This window comes from Rana temporaria, chromosome 12 (genome assembly GCF_905171775.1).
Source record: "Rana temporaria chromosome 12, aRanTem1.1, whole genome shotgun sequence".
Classification (NCBI taxonomy): Eukaryota; Metazoa; Chordata; class Amphibia; order Anura; family Ranidae; genus Rana; species Rana temporaria.
Genome location: NC_053500.1, coordinates 44685962 through 44711790, shown reverse-complemented (window position 1 = coordinate 44711790; position 25829 = coordinate 44685962). Strand labels below are relative to the sequence as shown.

The 25829-nt window shown below is 45.3% G+C and overlaps 1 protein-coding gene across 2 annotated transcripts; it reads left to right on the top strand.

Annotated features, from left to right (window-relative positions):
- The first annotated feature begins 646 nt into the window (after nucleotides 1-646).
- MSL1 (MSL complex subunit 1) lies at nucleotides 647-25639 on the top strand. Of its 2 annotated transcripts, none has more exons than XM_040331475.1 (8): nucleotides 647-1253; nucleotides 8084-8313; nucleotides 9408-9814; nucleotides 19681-19745; nucleotides 19973-20040; nucleotides 22220-22344; nucleotides 24139-24211; nucleotides 25263-25639. In XM_040331475.1, exons 1-8 carry the CDS (start codon nucleotides 792-794, stop codon nucleotides 25351-25353), a joined length of 1521 nt encoding a protein of 506 aa, XP_040187409.1. In that variant the 5' UTR covers nucleotides 647-791; the 3' UTR covers nucleotides 25354-25639. The 2 variants fall into 2 exon arrangements, with proteins under 2 accessions (XP_040187409.1, XP_040187410.1); XM_040331476.1 differs by having other exon boundaries at nucleotides 649-1253; nucleotides 9408-9790.
- The last annotated feature ends 190 nt before the right edge of the window (nucleotides 25640-25829 follow it).

Genomic DNA, 25829 nt, shown 5'->3' with positions numbered 1-25829 from the left:
GGTAGTAGTGTGGTGTGAGGGGAAAGTAGTGTGTCACTCTGTGTATATCCCTCCTCCTCATATACCGGTAGTAGTGTGGTGTGAGGGGAGAGTAGTGTGTCACTCTGTGTATATCCCTCCTCCTCATATACCGGTAGTAGTGTGGGGTGAGGGGAGAGTAGTGTGTCACTCTGTGTATATCCCTCCTCCTCATATACCGGTAGTAGTGTGGGATGAGGGGAGAGTAGTGTGTCACTCTGTGTATATCCCTCCTCCTCATATACCGGTAGTAGTGTGGGGTGAGGGGAGAGTAGTGTGTCACTCTGTGTATATCCCTCCTCCTCATATACCGGTAGTAGTGTGGGATGAGGGGAGAGTAGTGTGTCACTCTGTGTATATCCCTCCTCCTCATATACCGGTAGTAGTGTGGGGTGAGGGGAGAGTAGTGTGTCACTCTGTGTATATCCCTCCTCCTCATATACCGGTAGTAGTGTGGTGTGAGTGGAGTGTCGCCCCGGGCTATCCTCTCTCTCACACACGGAGTACCCGCCCCATAACACAGTAGAACACACCCTTGTGTTGTGTACGACTCTCCTGTCCGGAGCAGTGCGTTGTGTGTATCTCGGACCTCGGCCTCCTCTTCCTCCTCTCTCCCCCGTATACAGCACAACTCCAGGCCGCCCTCCTTCCCCCCTCGTCCGCCATCTTGTTCGGGTTCCTCCTCCTCGGTTCTGTGTGAAGTGCGCCCCGGGGGCCTCGGCCTCCTCCCCTCACTCGAGGCTGCAGGAGGATGCCGGGCCCGAGGAGGAGCCATGAGTATGAGAACCAGTGTGTGCCGCCCGAGGCACGACGACCCCTTGCCGGGGGAAGAGGCTCAGGAAAACCCGGGGCTTGCGGGCCGGAGTAGGCCGCAGCAACCGGCGGACGGCGCTTGGGCCGCGGAGCGGGGAGGGAAGGCTCCGGCCGGCCTCCTCGCCGACCCGTGCGGGAAGCTCGGCTGCCAAGCGGGGGCCCTGGCGGAGAAAGGCGGTGGGGGAGCGGCCGGGGCTGCGGTGACTGGGGCCGGGGCGGCTACGACGGCGGCCACGGGGCAAGGCCAGGCCCCGGCCTCCAGTTCCACGTCCCCCCCGCGCTGGAGACCGCCGATCAGAGGGGGAGCCGGGGCCTGCCTCAAGCAGATCGTCCTCCTCCAGCTGGACCTCATCGAGCAGCAACAGCACCGCATCCAGGAGCGGGAGCGCCAGATCGGGGAGCTCCGGGCCGAGAAGGACACGGTAAGGGCGGGGAGAAGAAAACTCGAGGCCGGGGATGCGGCCTGTGTGTGGGGACGGGGCAGGGCTGGAGATCGGACTGTGTGTGGGCATGACAGGCTGTCTTTAGATTACTATCTATTGTACATCTGTCACCGACCACATAGAAATGTCACAGCCATTAGTCTGATAGGGTGCAATGCAGTACACGATCTATATGTATGTCTCATGTTGGATATAGAGTAGGGAATGATTATATCCTCAGTGAAGGACTCATGACATTTCACTTCAAATTAGAGGACCTGACAGGTTTTTTTTTTTTTAATTGTGTCCCCCTTTGGAGAGATTTCCCTTTACTTCCTGTCCTGGAGACAGCAGAAGAAGTCAAAGCTAGACCGCTGTCACTGAGCATGTGTCCCCATTGGTGGATTCCTCTATTCTGTGTCCATTGACAGCTCCAAATGCTGGCTTATCCCCTCCCCCCATGACACAGCAGTAGAGATCTGACAGAGGATCTAACCCGGCCCCAAAAGAAAAATGTTCTGGGCCTCAGATCCTTAAAGGCCTTACATTGCACTACACTGAATTGCATAGGAACGAGGGGCGGTGAACATGCTTTTTTTGTGTGTGTGTGTGAACCCAGGCTAAGGGCCCTTTCACACTTATGCGACTTTTCTTGCGACTGGAAAGTTGCATGACAAGTCATTCTCCAAGATTTACAATGATAACCATTCGTATATATGTGACTTCAAGTCTTGCCGACTTCAAAGTACTCCTTGTACTACTTTGGTTTGACTTTGATGCGAGTTCCATAACTCCAGTTTATACAGGCATTCCCTGAAGTCGCAGTAGTATGAAAGGGAAATCATGCAAGTTTAGCTGACCCGACAATGCAGTGTGACTTCGGGGGGCGATTTGACAGACATCTGTGCGGGTTCCTGCATAGAAGTTTGTTAAAATTATCCCCAAAGTTGCCAAAAATAGTACAGGAACTATACAGAGGTGCTCCGATTGGGACGGTGCCATTGCTGGCAATAGCCGCCGATTTGGCATGCCAAATCGCCCAATGGTGAACTTGGGCCAAGCCATATATATATATATATATATATATATATATATATATATATATATATATATATATATTTTTTTTTCTAAACCCATTACAAATCTTGGATGCTTAAACAGTACTTAACATTGCTTTATAAGTCAATCCCCTCAGACTGTTCTATCAGGAACGAAGCCTCATTTTTACCACCTCTCAATCGCTCTCGCTGAAAAGGCAGAAGTCGGGGGTATACACCTGCCGGGCCTGTGATGCTTTGCAGCTGTGGCAGGAATAATCATCCCATGTGAGTGAATGGGGCCATGCTGTATTCACATGCAATGCACATGGTCGTGGCATTTAGGGAGTTAAAATAGGTGGTGAGGCGGCAACCTATCACCACCAGTCAAATGCCTCTGAAAAGGGATTCGAGGGTGGGTCATTTTTCAGAGGGGTTTAAAGGAGCCCAGTGTGTCTGTTGATCATATTAGGACAGTGATGGCAAACCTTGGCACCCCAGATGTTTTGGAACTACATTTCCCATGATGCTCATGCACGCTGCAGTGTAGGTAAGCATCATGGGAAATGTAGTTCCAAAACATCTGGGGTGCCGAGGTTTGCCATCACTGTATTAGGATTTCTTTTGTTCAGCCTGAATAAAGGAAACCCTATTGATTCACCTATATATGCTAAGCAGTCTGTGTATAACCAATCGGATTGTAGCTGATAACCTAGCTATACATGGCAGATTCTTAACACACGATTTCAGACATGAAGTGGTAGCAGCTCAGCATCAGTGTAAATAATATCAAATATTAAAATGTATACATGGTAATGCATTAAAGTGGTAGTAAATATGAATAAAAAAAAATATATAAAAACCTTCTGGTCCCCCTGCAGTGGAATGTCATAATGTACTAGTTTAGTATGTATGGCATATGAATAGATTATGAAAGACTTGCCTGTAAAACGGATCCCTCTAGCACAGGAGTCTTACTTTTAAAGCAAAGGGCCAGTTTACGGTCTTTCCGACTTCAGGGGGGCCGGATTCTGACCAGTTGGGGTAGAAAATTCCCCAGGACCGAGCATCAGTGAGAATAAACGTGGCCCCAGTGTTGGTGGGCAGTAGGAGGAGGAATAGTGCTCCATCATTGCTATTAGTCTAAGAAATAGTGCCCCATTGTTGTTGCCATTGGAAGGAACAGTGCCTCTTATCATTGGGAGCAATACTGCCCCAAGGGCTGGATGAAGGCTAGCAAAGGGCCACACCCCGGCCCTTGGGCCGCAGTATGGAAACCCCTGCTCTAGCGGCACGCTGTCGCCAACACACAGGGGTTAATTTTCTAAAACTGGAGAGTGCAAAATCTGGTGCAGCTGTGCTTGGTAGCCAATCGGCTTCTAACTTCAGCTTGTTCAATTTAAGCTTTGAGAACAAGGCCTGGAAGCTGATTGTGAGTCTTCCCAGTTTTAGTAAATCAGCCCCAGTGTTTTTTTACAATGCAGTAATGCAACACTTGGATGGGAACAAGCCCTTCAATATCCATATTTGCTTTACTACTTGACTGAACAGTATATTGGCTACCATTGTCAAAATCCTATTATTATTGGTGTAGGTGGGTGTGTGTTAGAGTTGCCACCTCATCCCTTTAAAAAGGAATACATATGAATTACACAGGTTCTGAGGTTAATTTAATGCAGGTAAGGCACCAAATGAGTCTAATTACCACCTTAATTAGCCACAGAACCTGTGTAATTAATATGTGTACCTTTTTAAAGGGATGAGGTGGCAACCCTAGTGTGTGTATAATATATACTGTGGGAGAGTTTTATTAAAACTGGAGCACTCAGAATCTGGTGCAGCTGTGTATGTCAGCCAATCAGCATCTTACTTCAGCTTGTTCAATTAAGTCCTCATTCACACTGATCTGAACTCTCACAATTTCAAAGCCGCATTTCAGACCGACTTCAAAGACATCTGTGCGGGTTTAGGCACAGATGAAATTGCCTCCGAAGTCGCAAAAGTAGTACAGGCACTTCACGGCTGCGTCATTCATTCACGCAGCTTTCAGGCTCCATTCACATTTAGTGTTTTGGGATCTTTGGTAGAATCGTTGCTAGTTCTGCCCGCGGTCTCAAAATGCATGTTGGGGTGCTATTCGTTTTCAATGGCACCTGAAGGTGCTTTCGGCTCGATAAATCGCACAGCAATCCGCAAAGCTTGTCGCCCAAAAGAAGCTTCTGCTCCTTTTTGGGCAACAAGCTTGGCGCAATGCAGTTTGCCGCAAGTTTTATCACTCCAAGACCGCTCCGCATTTTGGGTGCCAATGAAAATGAATGGCACCCGAACATGCGCTTTGTAGTTGCAGTGCTTTTTGAGATCGCGGGCAGAATTTTGAAACGATTCTGTCCGAGATCCCAAAACGCCAAATGTGAATGGAGCCTAAAACCTGGAAGCTGATTGGTTTCTATGCAGAGCTGCACCACGCTTTTATACACTTCAGTTTGAGTTAATCAGCCCCAGTGTGTGTGTATGTATGTGTGTGTGTGTGTGTGTGTATATGTGTGTGTGTGTGTAGATAGATATATATGTATATGTGTGTGTGTGTATATGTGTGTAGATATATATGTATAGATGTGTGTGTGTGTGTGTGTAGATATGTATAGATGTGTGTGTGTGTATATGTATGTATGTAGATGTATGTGTGTGTGTAGATAGATATATATGTATAGGTATGTGTGTGTGTAGATATATATATATATATGTATAGATGTGTGTGTATATGTATGTGTGTGTGTGTAGATAGATATATATGTATAGGTGTGTGTGTGTGTGTGTGTGTGTATATATATATATATGTATAGATGTGTGTGTGTGTGTGTGTGTGTGTGTGTGTGTGTGTGTATATATATATATATGTATAGATGTGTGTGTGGATATATATGTATAGATGTGTGTGTGTGTGTGTGTGGATATATATGTATAGATGTGTGTGTGTGTGTGTGTGTATATATATATATATATATATATATATATATATATATATATGTGTGTGTGTGTGGATATATATGTATAGATGTGTGTGTGTATATATGTGTGTGTGTAGATATATATGTATAGATGTGTGTGTGTGTGTGCACGATCTATCGTTAAATAATCAAGATGATCGTGATCCCACCCCCTCCCCCCTCGTGATCTTAACACAGCATTTTCCTGATTCAGTGCACTGCTGACAGCTGCCAAAAAACAGGCAGTCTGCCAAGTTTATCACAACATCCCTGAGCCCTGGTTCACACTGGTGTGATTTGACATGTCAAATCGTCGACAATTGCCGGCAATGGCACTGTCCTAATTAGTGCGACGCCGCATTTCAAAAAGTTGTTTCTGTACTACTTTTTGCGATTTTTGGACCACGATTTACATTGACATCTGTGTAGAAATCTGCAGATGTCAGCTGAACTCGCACGGCTTCATTCCCGCAGCCTAGTGTGAACCTGGGCAAAGAAACGTGTGTGTGTGTGTGTGTTTTTTTTTTTTTTTTTTTTCTTATAGCACAGACCCTAGAGAATAAAATGGCAGTTGTTGCAATATTTTATGTAGCACTGTATTTGCGCAGCCGTCCTTCAAATTCATTTTTTTTTGGGGGAAAAAAAATACACTTCAATTAAATAGGAAAAAACTAAACTGTAAAGTTAACCCAATTTTGTTGTATAATGTGAAAGATGTTACGCCGCAAGAATCGTAATCTATATTCTAAGCAAAAATAAATAATGATTCTCATTTTGACCAGAATTGTGCAGCTCTAAAAAAAAAAAAAAAAAAAAATATATATATATATATATATATATATATATATATATATATATATTTTATTGTTTTGTTTAATGTCATAGTCCTACCTTTTTGAGAATGTTATTTATGGGAGATGTTATTTATGGACGGTGATCTGCATGTACACATCAGATGTTTGTGTGTGTGGAGGGGGGGAGGGGTGCAGGTGGACATGATCTGATCCATTTTTGTGGTTCCTCTGGGTCACCACTCTACTCATCCCTCTTTATGTTGTCAGCAAAGATCACGACGCCTACAACTGTCCGCAGGGATACACGAGCCACTCATTTATCAGAACCGCATTTGTCCACATCAGTTTTATTGAAGAGTTGGAATCCTAGTGCTAAATATCGTCCTCATAACCCTTTGAGGTTTTTGTTTTCGGTCAGCTTGTATCGGTGAAGGAGTTGTGAATATGTATGAGAAGTCTGTGATTGTGCGCTGGGAACATCAAAGGGAAAATGGGTGCATTGTGCAAAGTTTATCACAGCTGCAGCCTCAGCGGATATGTGATCAATTCTCCTGATGCTCATATATATTTTCCCACAAGACAGCCAGCCTCGCTATATTCTGTGCGTCTTGCGGCCAGACTGGGGGGAGGGAGAGCACAGGGCTTTTTTTTTTTTTGGAAGAGAGGGGAACTTGTAGTGGAGAGAGGGGAAGGATGCTTGTGAGGGGGGAGACTGGAAATGGAGTGCGGATGTTTGAGCCGGTGCCTGCATGCTGTAATGCTGGGGAATCTGCCTCACCAGCCCTCCATAGGAAGGACCCATGCAGGCTGAGGTAATGCCACCTCCCTCACCATCAACACCCCCCCCCCCTTTTTTTTTCTTTCATATTGCCCTCCCCCTTCTCTTTACAAACCCCCACCCTATGCACATTCATGAGGCTCACACAGGACCATCATGGCGTTGGAGGAGGGGGGTGGTGGTTTAAATGGGCTGCCATGGCAACAGAAAGGAGGATGGTATACCATGGATTTAAGGTTTGGTGAAAGCAGAGGGAGACTCTGGCTGCATTTTTTTTTCTTTCCTCCTATTTAACTCCCCCATGCAGAGGAGAAGTTAGCTGCAGCAGCAATGGTTAACAGAATCCGCAAGCCTGCAGCAGCTTGGATATGCAAGCGGAAGGTCTGCCCCCTTAACCCTTTCACTGCTGCATGGCATTGGCTCTTCTGGCTGCTGTAGGCCCCCCTTCCTTTTATTTTTTTGGCAGCAGGACTTCAGCTCCTCATTGACCCTTTTATAGCCCACATCTACAGGGACCAATGATGCACACTAAGAAAGGGTTAAGCTATTGCTGTGAGGTTTTTGTTTTTATTATACCTGCTTGTCTGCATATGAAAAAAACCCCACTGAGAATGGAATTAATTTGTAGCTTGTGTTTCTGCATATTTTTGTCTTTATTTCACTGCCATTGCATTTTCTTTTGCACCCTCCAGACATTGTGAACTGTCCATACTTGGCATGTCTCCTAGTTGTTATAGGTGTCTGTCTATGCCTGTAATTTGGTGCAATGCAGACTGTATGTGGTTGCTGTATAGATGTCTGTTTTGTGGCCTGCCTCCCTCCCTCTTGACACTTATTTCTTTTTTCCATACATTTTCCATCTCTGCTTCACACCCATCCCTTCCCCCACACATACACACATCAAGTTCATCATTACTCATGTCTACTTGGGGCTATGCATGGTAAATAACTTGCATAACCCTCTCCACTAATAAACCTCAATGCTGGAAGTGTTTCTGTCGCCCCTCCCCCTTTTATATGACTTGCCTGAAAATAACTGGGCCCAGGACTGTCCCTTTCTTGTACCTACAGTTGGCACCACTGTAAAACGGAAGACTTAAAGGAAACCCCTCCGCAGTGTAGACTGCTAATTTGAAAGCATGCTGTTTTGTCTAATAGCCGTGTGCATACTGGTAGCCGGTTCTATTACCATGCCTGTCGGAGCTCTTCGTAATGATTTTTCTTCTGCCTTTAGCTCCTGGCCCGCATTGAGCGGATGGAAAGACGCATGCAGTTGGTCAGAAAGGACAGCGAGAAGGACAAACCGCGCACGCCTCAAAGCCGTGAGTCGGCCGTCGACATGCCAGAGGCTCCTCTTCCAGAGAGCGCAGGGGGTGGGGAGTTTCCCCCAGAGGCCTCCCCGCGGCTATCAAGCCTTACCCCAAAACCCTTCTCCTATGGCCGCAATGCAAAGGGACATAAAAGGTTTGTTGGAGAAAACTGTCTGTTTCATTTTACTTACTCACTTACACAAGAACCGGGTGCTGTAAGAATGCAAATGACTCAATATTTGGTCAGGATCCTGGCCCTGCTGCTTGATGTGAAATTCAGATGGCAGCGTCACAGCTTGGCTTGCCCATTTACATTTGTGATTGTACTTAAAGTAGTAAAAAGAAACTTCTCATACTATTTTAAATCTATTCTGATCTACCAGGGAAATATTCAGCAGTACATGATATAGTTCGTTTTATACATATGCCATATCACTTGCATGTTTGAGATTCCTAAGCGCAGCTTCCCTGAACTTCCTGTCGGGGGAGGGTGAGCTCTGTGTCCCAAGGACAGCAGTTTCCCATCTATTGGCTAAGAGGCGGCGGGAGCAGGGGAGTGGCTTGTCCTAAAGCTTGAGGGCTGTTTGTTTTGACACATACAGCTCCCAGCAGGGTGACTAGATAGGACTCCGTAAGGGAAATTATCGCTGAGTAGACCTGCTGGGTCTAGACTAGTGTACAGTTTAATTTAAAAAAGCAGTTGTTCAAGAGTCTGATGGAAGAGATTGAATCTCTCATGTACCCTAGGCTAGTGGTTCTCAACCCCGTCCTCAAGCATCCCCAACAGGCCATGTTTGCAGGTTTCCCTTTATCTTACACGGGTGCCTTAAATCAAAGTCAATGGTTGGTATTTTGGACAGCTATTTTATCAAAGAGAAATTCCCAAAGCATAGCCTGTTGGGGGTACTTGAGGACAGGGTTGAGAATTGCCCTAGTGGTATGTTTACACAGCTTTTTAAAACCCAGAGTTCTACTCGTTATGTATTTGGGAGAAATCGGGATTCTAGATGGACCAGTCCTAGAACAAGCAGAAAGAGCGGTAGTTCTCCTCCCTGAGCAGATGAAGCTTACCTGAAATAGGTACCAATGTTGGCAGACACAAGAATAAATAGATATTCTCTTTTTCCTGATATACTTCTATTCCCATTCTTGAAATGGAAATATAGGACTGCAGATGGTAAAGAAGGTCGAAGTGTCCTGCCGATCACCTTTGAATATCAGTTAATGTGTGGTTGTTTTTCTTTTTAGGAAGTCTGCCTTTGGCCGTGCAGAGCACAGGACCCCTGTTAAGAGACTGTCTTCTGACTTGGCAAAGATGAAGGGTAAAGTGTCCCGTTTGCCAGTAGAAATATCAGAAACTGAACCTGGAGGCTCTGTATCAGAGGCAGGAGGTCGTCGAGAGCTGCGCCTCAAAGAGACCCCTGAGAAATCGCAATCTCCTGTAGACACCCCGCAAATACCTGCATGGGGTGACACTGCAGCATCTTCATTAAAGGACAATGACCCAAACCCTGGCGAGGCAGATGATCTGCCTTACCTCTCCACCACGGACATGTATCTATGCCGGTGGCATCGGCCACCTCCTTCCCCTCTAAGGGAACCCTCCCCCAAGAAAGAAGAGTGTGTGGCAAGTAAGAGCTTACTCTATATTTGTTGTAAGTGCGCTGCTTGTATTCGTTTAAGGTATTCTGTGGCGTTCGGTGCCACATGCTGTTAAATATGTTTGTTGTGTTTTTTTTGTTTGTAAGCTAAACAATGAATTGCATTCAATTAGACGCAGCGGAAATCCTAAAATGAAAAGCAGCGAATAAAAATAGGGGCTGCTGCACAGTTACTAGGGTTTTTATGTATTTAGAGTTGTAATTTTCATTGGTAAACTTTTTGGAAACTGGTTGCAATGGAAAATGTAAGATTGGTTAAGTTGCATTTCAGAGACTGCAATGTGTACAGCTCACCTGTAGATGGCAGCTCTGGCCTCCCACCAAAGCCTTGTTCAGACCACACAACTACTGCTGGATTCTCTGAAAGAAAAACAGAATCATTTTGCTGTATTTTGGTTAAAGTTGCCCTTGAAATTCAGAACACTGATACTTTTGATTGTTATGACTTATGCACACTTCTGACATGGCCACAGCCTGTGTGTAACGCTCGACTTGCATCTCAGCGTTTTGCTCAATCTGTAGAGATTGCTTCATCTTTTGCATCCTCTTACCCTTTAGCAAATGGCATGGATTCCACTTATGTTTGTAGGAGAAACTTCTACCGTGTTTCCCTGAAAATAAGCCCTAGTTTAAAGTGGTTGTAAACTGGTAGAATCATCTATATTACAGTAGCATATAATGTAAGGGGTATGTGTTTCTGTAATCTGACCCCCCCCCCCCCACCCTGCAGCCGAGCGGTGTTCAGCTGGTCTCCTCTTCTCCCAGCGGGGGATCTCGGGTGGGGGGGGGGGCGCTCCCTCTGCAGTCCTCTGAGTTGGGAAAACGGCTTCGGCGGGTCACAGAAGCGCTGAGCAGCGCTATAGGAAAAGTATTTGACACAATTAGATTACAGAAACGCACACCTTTTACTACTGTAATAGAGAGGATTCTAGCATTTTACAAGCACTTTTATTATTTTGGGGATTGGGGATTCCTAACAGGGAGGGAGAGGAGAAAAGAAGACATTACATGGCAAGCCCTACCCCGAAAATAAGCCCTACTGTGTTTTTGGTTGCCAAAATTGATATAAGACCCGGGCTTATTTTCGGGGAAACATGGTAGCCGTGTGTGTGTGTGTTTTTGAGTGATAATACCTTCACCCTTTCTTGCATTGGGTACAAAAAAAGTGTATGGAATATTTATTTTTTTTCCACATCAAAAGAACACTTGGCTATTAAAATCCTCCGCATGTGTCTGGGTTCAATCTCATAGTTTATTACCTTAAAGGCATATTTTCCTGCTTTGCTCAATAAGCACCTCCTAAAGAAATTTGCTGTCAATACCGACTAAAAGCTAGCTGCTGTTAGGATGAATCGGCTGAAATTTGAGCCATGGATGGACCTGTCACCCAGACAGACTTTGATCTGAAATCAGACTTTTATCTTTAACACACACACCCAATCAGATGCAATCACTGCTTAGGTATCCAAGCGGCCACAGGAGCAGCAGCTGTCAGAATAATATAGCCGGCAGTGCAGCTCCCTCCATGCACACTGTTTAGCGTGGTAAAAGAAATCTATTGATTTTTTTCATGTTCAGCGTGCTGGAAGAGTGTATGGTCTGCCCTTCGATGCAAAAGAGATAATAAAATGGCAGCTGGTAGTTTTTATTTGTTTGTGATTGCTAGACAGGAAATTATGTTTGATAACTGTTGCCTCCAGCTGTACCATCTTTATTGAAAACCTGTCCTGGTCTAATACAATTGTATCATTGGAAAGGTAATTATTTACTCCCATTTTTCCTGGCAGTTTTTCCGTGGTCTGAACCAATGAAATAGTGCGTCCATTCAATACAGATTACTCCCTCGCTAACCAATGTAATTCTGACACTTTCATTATTTCCTGAAGATGTGAGTATCTGAAACCTGATTGGCTCATCCAACATAATGGAAACGTCATTCAGCCTGTGAATCTGTAGTCATCAAATCCTGAATTTAGGAGCCTGTCGATCCAAAATAAGAGCCAGCAGGCACTATAAAAAAATAATAAAAAAAAAAAAGTCTTATTTCTACTTTTTTTGCTTATTATACCCTAATTTCTTCTTATTTCAGAATGTCAATAGAATGGACTCAAAGGGCTGTTTATAATTTCTTTATCGTACATCACGGGACACAGAGCGGCATTCATTACTATATGGGTTATATGGAGTACCTTCAGGTGTAGACACTGGCAATCTCAAACAGGAAATGCCCCTCCCTATATAACCCCCTCCCATAGGAGGAGTACCTCAGTTTTTACGCCAGTGTCTTAGGTGTTAGTCATGGTTTAGCTTGCCTCCGCATCCTTGGGATTAGGTGAGCTACCGGTTCTGTCCAAAAAAGCCTCAGCGCTAAAGTGGTCAGTAACCGGACCCCAAACCCTTGGGGTATAGCCCATAATGCTTTTCTTTTTAGAGAGCTGGACCCTGGGCCCGGAACTTAGAAACCTTTGGGTGCCTAATGTTTTCTGTTGCCAGGGTGCTATATGGGCCCAGGACAGTGGATCCTTCATAGGAACCCAGGGCCTGAAGGTCTAGACATCCCCACGGAGATGGGGGAAGATTGGGCCTCTTGCTTGGCAAAGTCCTGCGGCATGGAGCAGGTAAGTGAGGGGAAAACTTGCGGAACTTGGTTCTTAGCAGGTTTTTTCTGGGGGGTCACAGGGGACATGCCTAAAGTTATGCACTGCATCTGGCAAACTAGTCACATATCATAAAGATAGGATGGCTCTCTATGTATTATTCCCCATAAGATGTGACCTCCCTTGTAGTGTTGGAAAAGCATTGAGTGGGGCCTGTGTTATATAAAAATATATGTGTGTGTCAGAGAGCTGTGCTTACCTGCAAGCCTCCAGGCGATGCTCCATTCAGTCTTCCTCCTCAAGGCCTGCAAAGCAGGCAAAACGCTGACCTCCTCATGGTTCCAGGCTGCAGGCTGCAGTTTGCTGGAACAGAGAGGTCCCTTCCTCCCAAACCCCCCCCCCCCCCCCTGTCGGGAGGGGCATTTCCTGTTTGAGATTGCTGGGGGGGAAGGGCGGGTCAGTGGCTTAAAGGAAGGGGCGGCCCTTCCTTGTTTGTTCCATTCAATACTTTGGAACTGAGGAGAAAGACCAGAGCGGCAGCACGGGGGCGCCGAGGACACACAGTGGCCAGAAAGGATATTGCAGTCTTCAGAGGACTGTTTTTCAAGCCTAGAAATAGGCTGTTTCTTTCCATCTCATAGTTTTTCTTTGCAATACTACTCAGGGGGACAGAATGTTTTTTCTTTCCTGGATTTGAAAAAAAAAAAAAAAAAAAAAAAAGTCATCTAGGGGAGAGGAAGCATTTTTTATCCCCCAAACAGGTGTTTGGGCAATTAACTTTTATAGTTCCAAATACCAATAGGTAGCAGGTGTACCTCGGTATTGTACCATGGCATCCGGGTCAGAGGGTACAAGAGGTGGGGATTCCCCCAGAGAGTCTGAGGTCTCGGACAAAGCTATGCCGCTGCTTTCCCCACAGGGAGCCTTGGGGCCATCGGGATCTGGGGCTGGAGCTGACGCGGGTCAGTCCAACCCTAAGATGGTCACGGAGGAGGTATTACTCACCTCTTTAAAGGAGATGCAGAAAAGCATGGGTAGCCGCAGCTATGCGGGGCAGTAAGCGGAATAGATCTCCGTCGCCCGAGCGCAGACCCTCAGAAGAGGAGGTCCTTTCCTCAGGGGAATTGGACGACCTCTTGGACAAGGACCAAGTAGGTTCAGGGATCGAAGATCCGGATACAGAGGAGTCTGGGGCAGTTCAACTTGCCAGTACCAGATCTCCAGGTATCGACGGTTTCAGCTTTGGGCTCACTGAGGGCGCCTCAAAGCAATGCTGTGTTTCCGATCCATCCTCTATTAGAGGGAATTTTGTTCCAAGATTGGAACAAGCCAGATAAGATCTTCTTACCACCTAAAAGGTTCTCTGTCCTATATCCTATGGAAGAAAAATTTTCCAAAAGATGGGCTACTCCTGCAGTGGACGCAGCCATCTCATGTGTTAACAGATCGTTAACATGCCCTGTAGAAAACATACAGGTGTTCAAGGATCCAGTTGATAAGCGCTTGGAAGCACTACTTAAGAACTCCTTCACTACTGCAGGGGCAGTAGTACAGCCAGCTGTGGCTGCGATTGGGGTCGCTCAAGCATTATCGGATCAATTTAAGCAGATGCTTAAACTTATTCCGGCCCAGCAGGCAGAAAAATTTTCGGATGTCCCTAAGGCCATATGTTTTACGGTAGACGCAATCAAGGATTCTATCCAGCAAGCGTCACGTTTATCGTTATCCCTTATCCATATGAGAAGACTCTTATGGTTAAAAAGCTGGGAGGCTGAGCCCCCATGCAAGAAGCTCCTGGTAGGGTTCCCCTTCCATGGAGGACGACTCTTCGGAGAAGACCTAGATAAATACATTCAGACCATTTCAAACGGCAAGAGTACTCTCTTGCCAACTAAGAAGAAGGTTCAGGGACCTGCGTTTAAACGACAGTATTCCCCTGGGCAGGGGCCCTCTAATGCCAAGCAGTATCGACGGCCTCCTGCAAAAGCAAACTTCGGCTTCAACAGCAAATCACAAGGACAGGCTGTTAGAGGCAAAAGGCAGTGGTTTCGCAAACCAGCAAAACCAGCCCCCAAGCCAACCTTATGAAGGGGCGCCCCCACCCACGAAGGTGGGGGGAAGGCTGCGACTCTTTTCAGAGATTTGGGAAGCCAGCATTCCCGACGAGTGGGTACGGTCTTCCGTGGCCACAGGCTACAAATTAGATTTCCTAAGGTTTCCTCCTCCTCATTTCCAGAAGTCGAGGATTCCAAACGATCCGGAAAAGGGAGCCGCATTAAGATCGGCATTAGATCATCTACTTTCCCAGGAAGTAATAGTAGAGGTACCAGTCCTGGAAAAACAGGGGCTGGGTTTCTACTCCAACCTATTCATCATCCCAAAATCCAAGGGAGATGTCAGGCCAATTTTGGACCTAAAGATGGTAAATGCATATCTAAAGATCCGCTCATTTCGGATGGAATCCGTGCGGTCAGCAGCTGCCACACTCCAGAAGGACGACTTCATGGCGTCCATAGACATAAAGGATGCCTACCTTCATGTTCCAATTTATCAGCCACATCAAAGATATCTACGCTTCATGGTGGCTTCGCGTCACTTCCAATTCGTGGCGCTTCCCTTCGGGTTGGCTACGGCCCCCCGGGTGTTCACGAAGGTCCTAGCTCCGATCCTAGCCAAGCTAAGGATCCAAGGGGTCACGATCCTAGCATACCTGGACGACCTCCTAGTCATAGACCACTCGTCTCCCGGCTTGGAGCGAGCAGTGGCCCTCACGGTCCAATACCTCGAGAGGTTCGGCTGGGTCCTAAATCGAGAAAAGTCAGCTTTCCAGCCCACAAGGCAGTTGGAATATCTCGGCATGAGATTAGACACAGAACAACAAGGAGTGTTCCTACCTCTGAGGAAGGTAAAAGCCATCAAGGAATTAATCCTACTGGTTCTAAGCAAGAAAGAACCGACTATTCGCCTATGTATGAGGTTACTAGGCAAGATGGTGGCCACATTCGAGGCGGTACCATACGCCCAGAGCCACACTCGCATCCTACAGGCAGCCATCCTGTCAGCATGGAGCAGAAGGCCACAGGCCTTGGATATCCCGTTGCCGCTCTCATCAAGAGTCCGACAAAGTCTGTGTTGGTGGTTAGACCCTCAGAATCTACTGAAGGGGAAGTCTTTCAGCCCAGTGGCTTGGAAGATAGTGACCACAGACGCCAGCCTGACGGGCTGGGGAGCAATTTTGGATGGTTGCACTCGCCAAGGTACTTGGGCAAAGCCAGAGAAGCAGTTGCCCATCAACATCTTGGAGCTCAGAGCTGCTCGACTAGCCCTCAGGGCTTGGACGTCAAAATTGCAGGGGTTCCCGGTGAGAATTCAATCAGACAATGCCACGGCCGTGGCATACATAAATCACCAAGGGGGAACCAGCAGTCAAGCCGCTCAGAGAGAGGTGAGCTTGATTCTCCTATGGGCAAAGGCTCATGTGCCCTGCATATCGGCAATATTCATTCCAGGAGTGGACAACTTTCAGGCGGACTTCTTAAGCCGCCAGACTCTATGGCCGGGGGAATGGTCTCTGCATCCACAAGTCTTTCAAGCACTCTGCCAAAGATGGGGAGTGCCGGACGTGGATATCATGGCATCGAGACTCAACAAGAAACTAGACAGGTTCATATCCCGCTCAAGGGATCCGATGGCCTGCGGAACCGATGCGTTGGTTTGCCCTTGGCATCAGTTCAAACTTCTTTATGCGTTTTCCCCGCTCCAGTTACTACCCCGCCTGCTGCGCAGGATCCGGGTGGAGCACATACCAGTCATCCTGGTAGCTCCAGCATGGCCCAGAAGGGCATGGTACTCACTAATCTTAAGGATGGTAGTGGGAGACCCGTGGACTCTTCCTCTACGGCCAGACCTGCTATCGCAAGGTCCGATCCTCCACCCTGCCTTACGGCATCTAAATTTGACGGCCGGAAGCTGAATCCCTGATTCTCAGGGGTAGAGGTCTGTCTCAGAAAGTAATCTCTACCCTAATCAGAGCCAGGAAACCGGTCTCTAGGCTGATTTATTACAGGGTCTGGAAGGCCTATGTAGGCTGGTGTGAGTCCAAGCGATGGCTTTCTCGCAAATTTACCATCGATAGAGTATTAAGTTTTCTCCAGCTAGGAGTGGATAAAGGATTGGCATTAAGCACAATCAAAGGACAGATTTCTGCTCTGTCAGTGTGGTTTCAGCGGCCGCTGGCCACCCACTCGCTGGTTAAGACCTTCCTTCAAGGGGTCTTACGTATTAGACCTCCAGTTAAATCCCCGCTTTGTCCGTGGGATTTAAATGTTGTTCTGTCAAGTTTACAGAAACAACCGTTTGAGCCGTTGGCTGATATTCCTTTGGTTCTACTGACAAGGAAGTTAGTATTTTTGGTTGCCATAGTTTCCGCAAGAAGAGTTTCGGAGCTGGCAGCCTTATCCTGTAAGGAACCATATCTTGTTTTTTATAAGGACAGGGTCGTTCTCCGCCCTCATCCTTCCTTCCTACCGAAGGTCATATCCAGTTTTCATTTGAACCAGGATTTGGTATTACCATCCTTCTTCCCTAAACCTACTTCCAGAAAGGAAGGGTTGCTGCATACCTTGGATATTGTCAGGGCCATGAAGGCCTATCTTAAAGCTACAAAGAAGATCCGGAAAACAGATGTGCTGTTCATTCTACCGGATGGGCCCAAGAAGGGGCAGGCAGCTGCAAAGTCCACCATTTCTAGGTGGATTAAGCAATTAATCACTCAGGCCTACGGCTTGAAAGGGTTGCCTCCTCCAGTATCATTAAAGGCTCATTCTACTAGAGCCATGGGCGCCTCCTGGGCAGCACACCACCAGATCTCTATGGCTCAAGTTTGCAAGGCGGCAACCTGGTCTTCTGTCCACACGTTTACAAAATTCTACAAGTTGGACGTAAGAAGGAATACTGATACTGCCTTCGGGCAGGCAGTGCTGCAGGCTGCAGTTTGAGACCCTCGGATTCCGGGGGCTCCTCTTGTTTGAGTTAAATTTAAAAATTTAAGATTATTTTTCTCAACTAAGTTGGATTTATTATGATTTGAGTATATCTCTAAATTAAATCCTTTTGTCTTGGAGATGTTCTCCCTCCCCTCATTGTAAGCATTGCTTTGGGACATCCCATATAGTAATGAATGCCGCTCTGTGTCCCGTGATGTACGATAAAGAAAAAGAGATTTTTAATACAGCTTACCTGTAAAATCTTTTTCTTGGAGTACATCACGGGACACAGAGCTCCCACCCCTCTTTTTTGAGGACCATTTTGGGAGGCATACTGCTTGCTACAAAACTGAGGTACTCCTCCTATGGGAGGGGGTTATATAGGGAGGGGCATTTCCTGTTTGAGATTGCCAGTGTCTACACCTGAAGGTACTCCATATAACCCATATAGTAATGAATGCCGCTCTGTGTCCCGTGATGTACTCCAAGAAAAAGATTTTACAGGTAAGCTGTATTAAAAATCTCTTTTTTAGAGACGCTGGTTCCTGAGATTTCTTCAGCATTTGTATTACAGGAAAATAAAAACGTTTCTATTCTAGAAATTGCTAGGACACGGCCATTCTGGCTAAATTTAATATATTTTCAAGTAATAATCAGATGGAAGTGTATATAATGTATGTATGTGTGTATACAAATTTCTGTTCCATGTATTGCTGTCTCTTGGGACTGTGATTGCTGACAAACAAAAGCTGGCCATACGCAGATAGATTTCTTTTGTTCAGCTTGTGGGCTGAATTTTGGCCAGTTCAGCAAGCATTTACAGAAATTGGAGCCATGATTGGCAGCCGTAGACCCCTTTCACACATGCGGCCGTTTGTCCATTTTTCATTAATTCGTTGATGTATTAAAAACGGACATCAATGCATCTCTATGGAAAAAACTAATGTAAATGGATGATCATCTATATACATCTGTTTCCATCAACATCAGATCAAAGCTCTCTTTTTTTTTCTTCAATTAAAAAAACTGATCAGGCTAAAAGCTGATGTAAACAAACAGTCTATTTTTGCATGAAAAAGATGGATCCGGGACTCAAGGGGTTAAGGACTAGCTGGAGGATGTAAATAAAACTTGTGTAAAAATGGGTAAAAAATTGATGTATGTTTCATACTTGTTTTTTCTTTGAAAAAATGTGACTGAACTGATGAAAGAAAAGGTCCACATGTGTGAAAGAGGCCTTAAAGGGCTTGAATCATTTTGGCTAATGATTTCAGGCACTCTAACCATATTGTGCTTAAGCCAGCCATACATGGATCAAAAATACAGTTGAATTTCGATCAAGGTATGGGCAAGGAAGTTGTATAGAAGTTGATCTACTGCTCAAAATCTGTACAACCCCCCCATGTCAGATTTTCCCCATTCGATCAGTGCTTGCTGCTATAGTTGACAGCACTGACCAGTGTATTCTGATGACGGGAAAGTCTCCCCTGTCCAAATACAATAGTTCAGTGGGAAGGATTCTTCCATCCATGTGTGTGGATGGGGGAATTCAGTCTTTTTTTTAATTTATTTTTTTTGTTAAAACCACTGGTTGACTTGTCTATGGGGCTGCCTTTAAGAAAAGTGCGCATGAGATGCGTTTTTAGCATGCCCAACCGATTTCCCTTTAAGTTACAAAGGCAGTAGATGGAGGTCTACATGTGCCCCAACTGCAATGCTTTGTATTGCGGCTTAACAAAAATGATCCCCTCTGGGCTTCCTGGTTCCCAATCATTGCAGTACGATCCCAGCACAAACGTTCGCATATGGATGGCCCCACGAAAGAACCGTTGCACATGTGTTTCATGAATTTAGCCACAAAGGAAAAGAAAACGCATAATATTAATAGAATTGGCAAGGGCAAAAAAAGCCTAAAATAAATAAATGCAGCCACGATATCGGAGTTGGTAAACTGCAATGTATTTATTTTTTTGTTTTTAGGCCAAGATATGCTTTAAGCTGACAATATTCACTGATCCTATCTTTTAAAATATATTGCCTGATAGTAGGATAGTGATTGGCTGCTCTGCTTTTATTGGATGAAGTAAAAAAAAAAATGTTAGAGGTTTTGTTATATCTTTGTATCAAACAAGAACACAAAACAGGAAATCGGTTGGGACATACTGTAGCAGATGGAGTAAGAGATACAAGAATGTTGCAAACCATGACGTTGTAGTTTCTTGTAGCGGAGAATGTTAGACTTGTATGTGTGGTATTCTAATATGTATTCTTTTTATAGTTCCTTCATGGAGAGAGCACCCTATAGAGCCCCTTCAGGATTTAACTGGTGCAGACATACCAGAGGCAAGTTGATTTTTATTTTTATATTACAAAAAAAAAAAGATTTCCTGTGCAATGCTGGAGCTTTTATATATCTATTGTGATACAAAAGTAGAAATTGTGCCGCTAGCAGGTAACCCCTTTTTAGTTTTATAAAAGGTTTTCTTTTAACATTATTGTACCTGAAGTAGAGAATCTGGGGGAATTTGACAAATGTATGTACCGGCTAAATATTATTTCTTTCTTCCTAGAACCTGGATGATGCAGTATTTGCAAAGAGACATGTCAAGTTAGAGCTCGATGAAAAGAGGAGAAAGCGGTAAGTGTGAAGACACTGTAGACAGTCAGGTTTGTTTAATAATGTACGTTGGAGGAGCACTGGCCTCCAAGGTGACCTGGATATAGTGATGCAAATTTTTATAAAAATTTTGAGGTATGATCTATCGCAGTCTAAGGGCTCTTTCACACTGGGCGGATCAGTAATGATCCGCCCCGTGCACCTCCGCTTGCTCAGCGGGGATCGCTCCGTTGAACCGGCGGATGACAGGGCGGTCCCCGCACACTGTGCAGGGACCAACCTGTCTTTTCTCCGATCCCCCCTATGGGGGATCGGATGAACACGGATTGTATGTCCGTGTTCACCCGATCTTTGGCGGGTCGGATGTCAGCGGGCATGTCACCGCTGACATCCGCGGCTCCATAGAGGAGCACGGAGCGCCTGTACAGGTCCGCAAAAAAAAAACTGACAGACGGACCTGTACGGGCGCTCAGTGTGAAAGAGCCCTAAGACCCCTTTTTACACTGAGGCAGTTTCCAGGTGTTTTAGCACTAGACATAGCACCTGTAAATCGCCTGAAAACTGCCTCCCATGCCACCCGAATGTGAAAGCCCAAGTGCTTTCACAGCTAGGCAGTGCGCTTGGGGGACGTTGGGAAAAAGTCCTGCAAGCAGCATCTTTATGGTGGTTTGGGAATGCTGTATACCAGGGATGGCCAATCAGTGGCCCGCGGAGCCTTCTGACATGGCCTGCGACCTTCTGCTCTGGAATGGTGGGTTGGCATGCCCAGATCGCAAGTTGCCCACCCGCCATACCATAGCATCAGTGTTGTGCATGAGGCTGGTAGTAGAGGAAGAAAGCGGCTGTGGAGCAGAGCCCCATAAGCTGATGCTTCCTGTACAGCGCCAGCTTTTTTTTTTTCATATATCAGGGAAACTGGTCCGCATGGACCTCGATAACAGGGTTACATACATAAAAAGGAATTTGCATAGTATCCATACAGGTCAAGCAACTATGTATAAGCAACGGTATATTGGCCTTTAAGGTGAATAATACTTATATGGTCCTCCTCCAGCCCATATCCACTGTACCATCTATATCGGTGTAGCAGCATCCCCGGGCAAGCATTCTCACAGGGGGCGCCTCACATGTGTGGCATGGCTAAATCGCTCGTCCAATTGGTTATCCCGCATGGTTGGTTGGAAGCGCTGGCTTTTGCAGCAGGCAGAGTCTATGACAAAGTTCAGCTAACCCGCAGGATAGACACAGGTGCACTACGCTGCACCTGCGGTCTTGGTATACCACAGAACATCAGTGTGAAAGCAGTTTTAGGCCCTTTTCACATGATCAGCCCGACCAAATGGGACCCTCAATTCACCTCTATAAAGCGACAGATGTCTGTTTACACCCGCCTACCTCCAATCCGAAAAACAGAAGGGAGTGTATCCCTTTTGTCTGGCGGATCGGAGGGCCTATAGAGTAGCCGTGACCTGTCATCCGACCACTCCGCTCATTGTGGCCCTCGACTGGTTACCAAGTTGCTTAAGTGGCCCTCACTCTTCAAAAGGTTGGGAACCCCTGCTGTATACAGTGCTTCTAAAACGCCCCTGGCCATTGCAATAAATTGGCAGCCCTTGAAAAGCACTTCGGAAGCGCCGCAACACAAGCACATTTATCACTTTTTCGTGGGCTGCTAGCAGGGGTTTTTTTTTTTTTATGCACTTTAATCACATGTGGGCCACCTTGGTAAGAGAGCTTCCAGATTCCAATTAGCCCCACCGCCCAGGGTTGGGGAAGAGGCCCTTGTTCCAATCCGCATGGGGACAAGGTGGTGTGAGGAGCGTGCACCCCCCCATGTTGAGGGCATGTGGCCTGGTATGGTTCAGGAGGAGGGGTAGGGTCATGTGTAGCTCTGCCTTCCATTCTAAGAGAGAAAACACAGGGGCGGACTTCACAGTGCCTGGTCAACCAAGATCAACAGATATATAGACAAAGGGAGAGATTTACTAAAACTAGAGCATACAGAATCTGGTGCAGCTGTGCATAGAAACCAATTTTCTTCTAAATTCAGCTTAAGTTTTGACAAAATCCTGAAGCTGATTGGTTACTATGCAAAGCTGCAACAGATTCTGTGTGCACCAGTTTTAGTAAACCCCCTCCTAAGTGCAGCACTGTCTCCAGAGGTAAAAACAAGGCATTACATTTTATTCTCTTAATTTAGGTGGGACATACAGAGAATCCGCGAGCAGAGAATCTTGCAGCGTCTGCAGTTGAGGATGTACAAAAAGAAGGGCAATCAGGAAAGTGAGCCAGAAGTCACATCATTCTTTCCAGAACCTGATGAAGGTAAGTTAAGCGACTAACATATGGTATGTTAGTTGGATGTCGCTTATAGAACCCGGAAATGACGCATTTTGACCTACCGTAAAAAGTGGCCAAACACCTTTGGTGAGTTGCCATCTACTTCATGAGCACTTGTGGTGAAGCATTTACTTGAAGACGCAATAAACCAGAAGATATAGAAATATATCTTAATATTTTATGGTGTTGGGTTTGTCATTGTGGACTTTATTAGTTTGAGATTTTCACACGGTTCACTTGCACCATGATATATTTTGAATATTTCATGTATGATGATTTTTTAGCATCAACACCTTTTTATATACAGTATCTCACAAAAGTAAGTACACCCCTCACATTCTTGTAACTATTTTATTATATGAAGAAATTACACTTTTCTACAATGTAAAGTAGTGAGTGTACAGCTTGTATAACAGTGTAAATTGGCTGTCCCCTCCAAAATAACTCAACCTGCAGCCATTAAAACCGCTGGCAACAAAAGTGAGTACACCCCTAAGTGAAAATGTCAAAACTGGACCCAATTAGCCATTTTCTTTCCCCGGTGTCATGTGACTCGTTACAAGGTCCCAGGTGTGTTAAATTTGGTGTTATCGCTCTCTTACTGGTTACTGGAAGTTCAACATGGCACCTCCATATCAAATAACTGAGGATCTGAAAAAAAATAATTGTTGCTCTTCATAAAGATGGCCTAGGTCAGTGATGGCGAACCTTGGCACCCCAGATGTTTTGGAACTACATTTCCCATGATGCTCAGCTACTCTGAAGAGTGCATGAGCATCATGGGAAATGTAGTTCCAAAACATCTGGGGTGCCAAGGTTCGCCATCACTGGCCTAGGTTATAAGAATATTGCCAAGACCCTGACACTGAGCTGCAGCACAGTGGCCAAGACCATACAGCAGTTTACCAGGACAGGTTCCACTCAGAACAGGTCTCGCCATGGTCGACCAAAGAAGTTGAGTGAACGTGCTCAGCGTCATATCCAGAGGTTGTCTTTGGGAAATAGACGTATGAGTGCTGCCAGCATTGCTGCAGAGGTTGAATTGATTGAATGGGTGGGGGGTCAGCCTGTCAGTGCTCAGACCATACGCCACACACTGCATCAAATTGGTCTGCATGGCTGTCATCACAGAAGGAAGCCTCTTCTAAAGATGATGCACAAGAAAGCCTGCAAACAGTTTGCTGAAGATAAGCAGACTAAGGACATGGATTACTGGAACCATGTTCTGTGGTCTGATATGACCTGATAGGATAAACTTTGGTTCAGATGGTGTCAAGCGTGTGTGGCGGCAACCAGGTGAGGAGTACAAAGACAAGTGTATCTTGCCTACAGTCAAGCATGGTGGTGGGAGTGTCATGGTCTTGGGCTGCATGAGTGCTGCGACATACTGAAGCAGAGCCTGATCCCCTCCCTTTGGAGACTGGGCCACAGGGCAGTATTCCAACATAACGATCCCAAACACACCTCCAAATTTACACTGTTATACAAGCTGTTCACTCTCTACTTTTTAGCAAAGTGTGTGTGTGTATGTATATGTGTGTGTGTGTGTGTGTGTGTGTGTGTGTGTGTGTGTGTGTGTGTGTGTGTGTGTGTGTATATTACAAATTATATATTTTTTTTAGATTTAGCAGGGACTACTTTGAAAAAATGCCTATGTGCCGTAATTATTGTCTTTAATATGGTCTCTCACAGCATGTTAAACCTTTTGCTTCTATTTAATCTTATGCAATCTGTTTAAAAGTTTGTTCTTTGTAGTCTCACTTTATTTTTCTGCTACAGTGCAGTCTGTGTTGATTACCCCCTACCTCCCTGTCGTGGCGTTTGGACGATCCCTGCCTAAAATAACCCCACAGTAAGTACACCGTCCTCAAGCTTTTATCCTTCACTGATTTTTTTTATTTTAAGGTCTATAATCATGAAAATGATTGTTTTTGAAAAGGCAAAAACTTTTGCTGTAACTGCTTAAAAAATGAATGTGTTCGTTATCTCCAACACTCCCAGGTTCTCGTGCAAGCCTGCACTTGGCACTAAGTACAAAATAGGCATTTAACCATAGAGCATAATGGCAGTCTGCCCAGTGCTTGTCTGCCAGACTGACTGTTGTGGTTTCCACTTTTGTTGGCACATATGCAGGTTGGTACTGGGAGCACTAGCAATACTAAACTGCAACAACTTTTCTGAGGGGTAACGTTCTTATATTTACTTTGTCTGCTGTAGTCAGAAGGCAAATGCTGGCTTTATCACTTATAGGTAGTCTGTATGTGGGGAAATATGGAGGTTGCCACCTACACATTTGGTTGTTTGGCTTTAATACTTTGAGTCACTGACCGAAAACCATTATGCGTATTAGAAAGACAGAATGATCTGATGAAAGTAGTGAGGCATTTTGATCCACATGACAGATTACATTTTTGGAGATCAGCAGTGGCAGGCTACATATGTAGTCCACGTGCAATTATTCTTATACATTAGAAGTTGTCTTTTTTTATTATGTCTGAGATCTGATTAATGACCCTCTCTGCTTTTTTCTACTGTCTTAGGCAGGCCATACACTGTTGAGTTTGAAACTGTTTATGGGCAGGCTGAATGTACCAAGTTGATTGTTTAAACTTGGGTACAGCCAGCCTGCATGGGTTTTACCTGCGATTATCGCTAGTGGCTGGTATAGCAATAATCACTCTGTTCTCCTGGCGGGGACAGCTTTCCCTGCCTCCCCACTGCGAGAAGACAATTGTTCGGCAGGAGGGATTCCCACATCAACACTGTCTGTGTTGATGGAGTCAAAAGAATTTATTTCCTGCAGCTTGTGGTTACAGGAAAAATTTGCTCGGTGTATGGCCAGCTTTACTGGAAAAAACTCTAGGTTCTTCTTTAATACTTCTTCTTCTTTTTTTTTCATATAGGAATTTTGAGCTCCCCTGGCTGGACGAGCGGAGTCGATGTCGTCTTGAAATGCAAAAAAAGCAAACCCCGCACAGGACACCTCGTAAATAGCCAGGCAACCCCTTGTCTTGTGACAACCTTTAAGTACTGAATTATATGCACTGCAAGTTGATGTGTACAAGACCCGAGGGGTTAATGTTGCCTTTCTCTTTACCCTCAAGCGTGGCCTGCAATGTATTTCAGACCCCACTGGCTTTGAAGTTATTCTTCATCATCAAATATGAATCTTTTTTTCTCTTTCTTTTTGTGGATTTTTAAGTTTCCCACTAAAAGTTTTTAAATGCTTCTGGAGCAAAATATTGTCAATTTATTTTTATACATAAACTTCATAACTTTTTTGTATTGTCTTTATTGCCTCATCTATGCAGAGTATTTAGTATTTTTTTTTTCTTTTGTCTTTCTCCTCCCATTGGCTGTTCTCATTACAGTGTTACAACATAATGTTGTCAGGGTCCCCGGTAGTCAAGTGCTTTTTTGTAAGAGTCTCAAACGAGGTGCGACATTTCATAGGAATACCTTTGAAATGT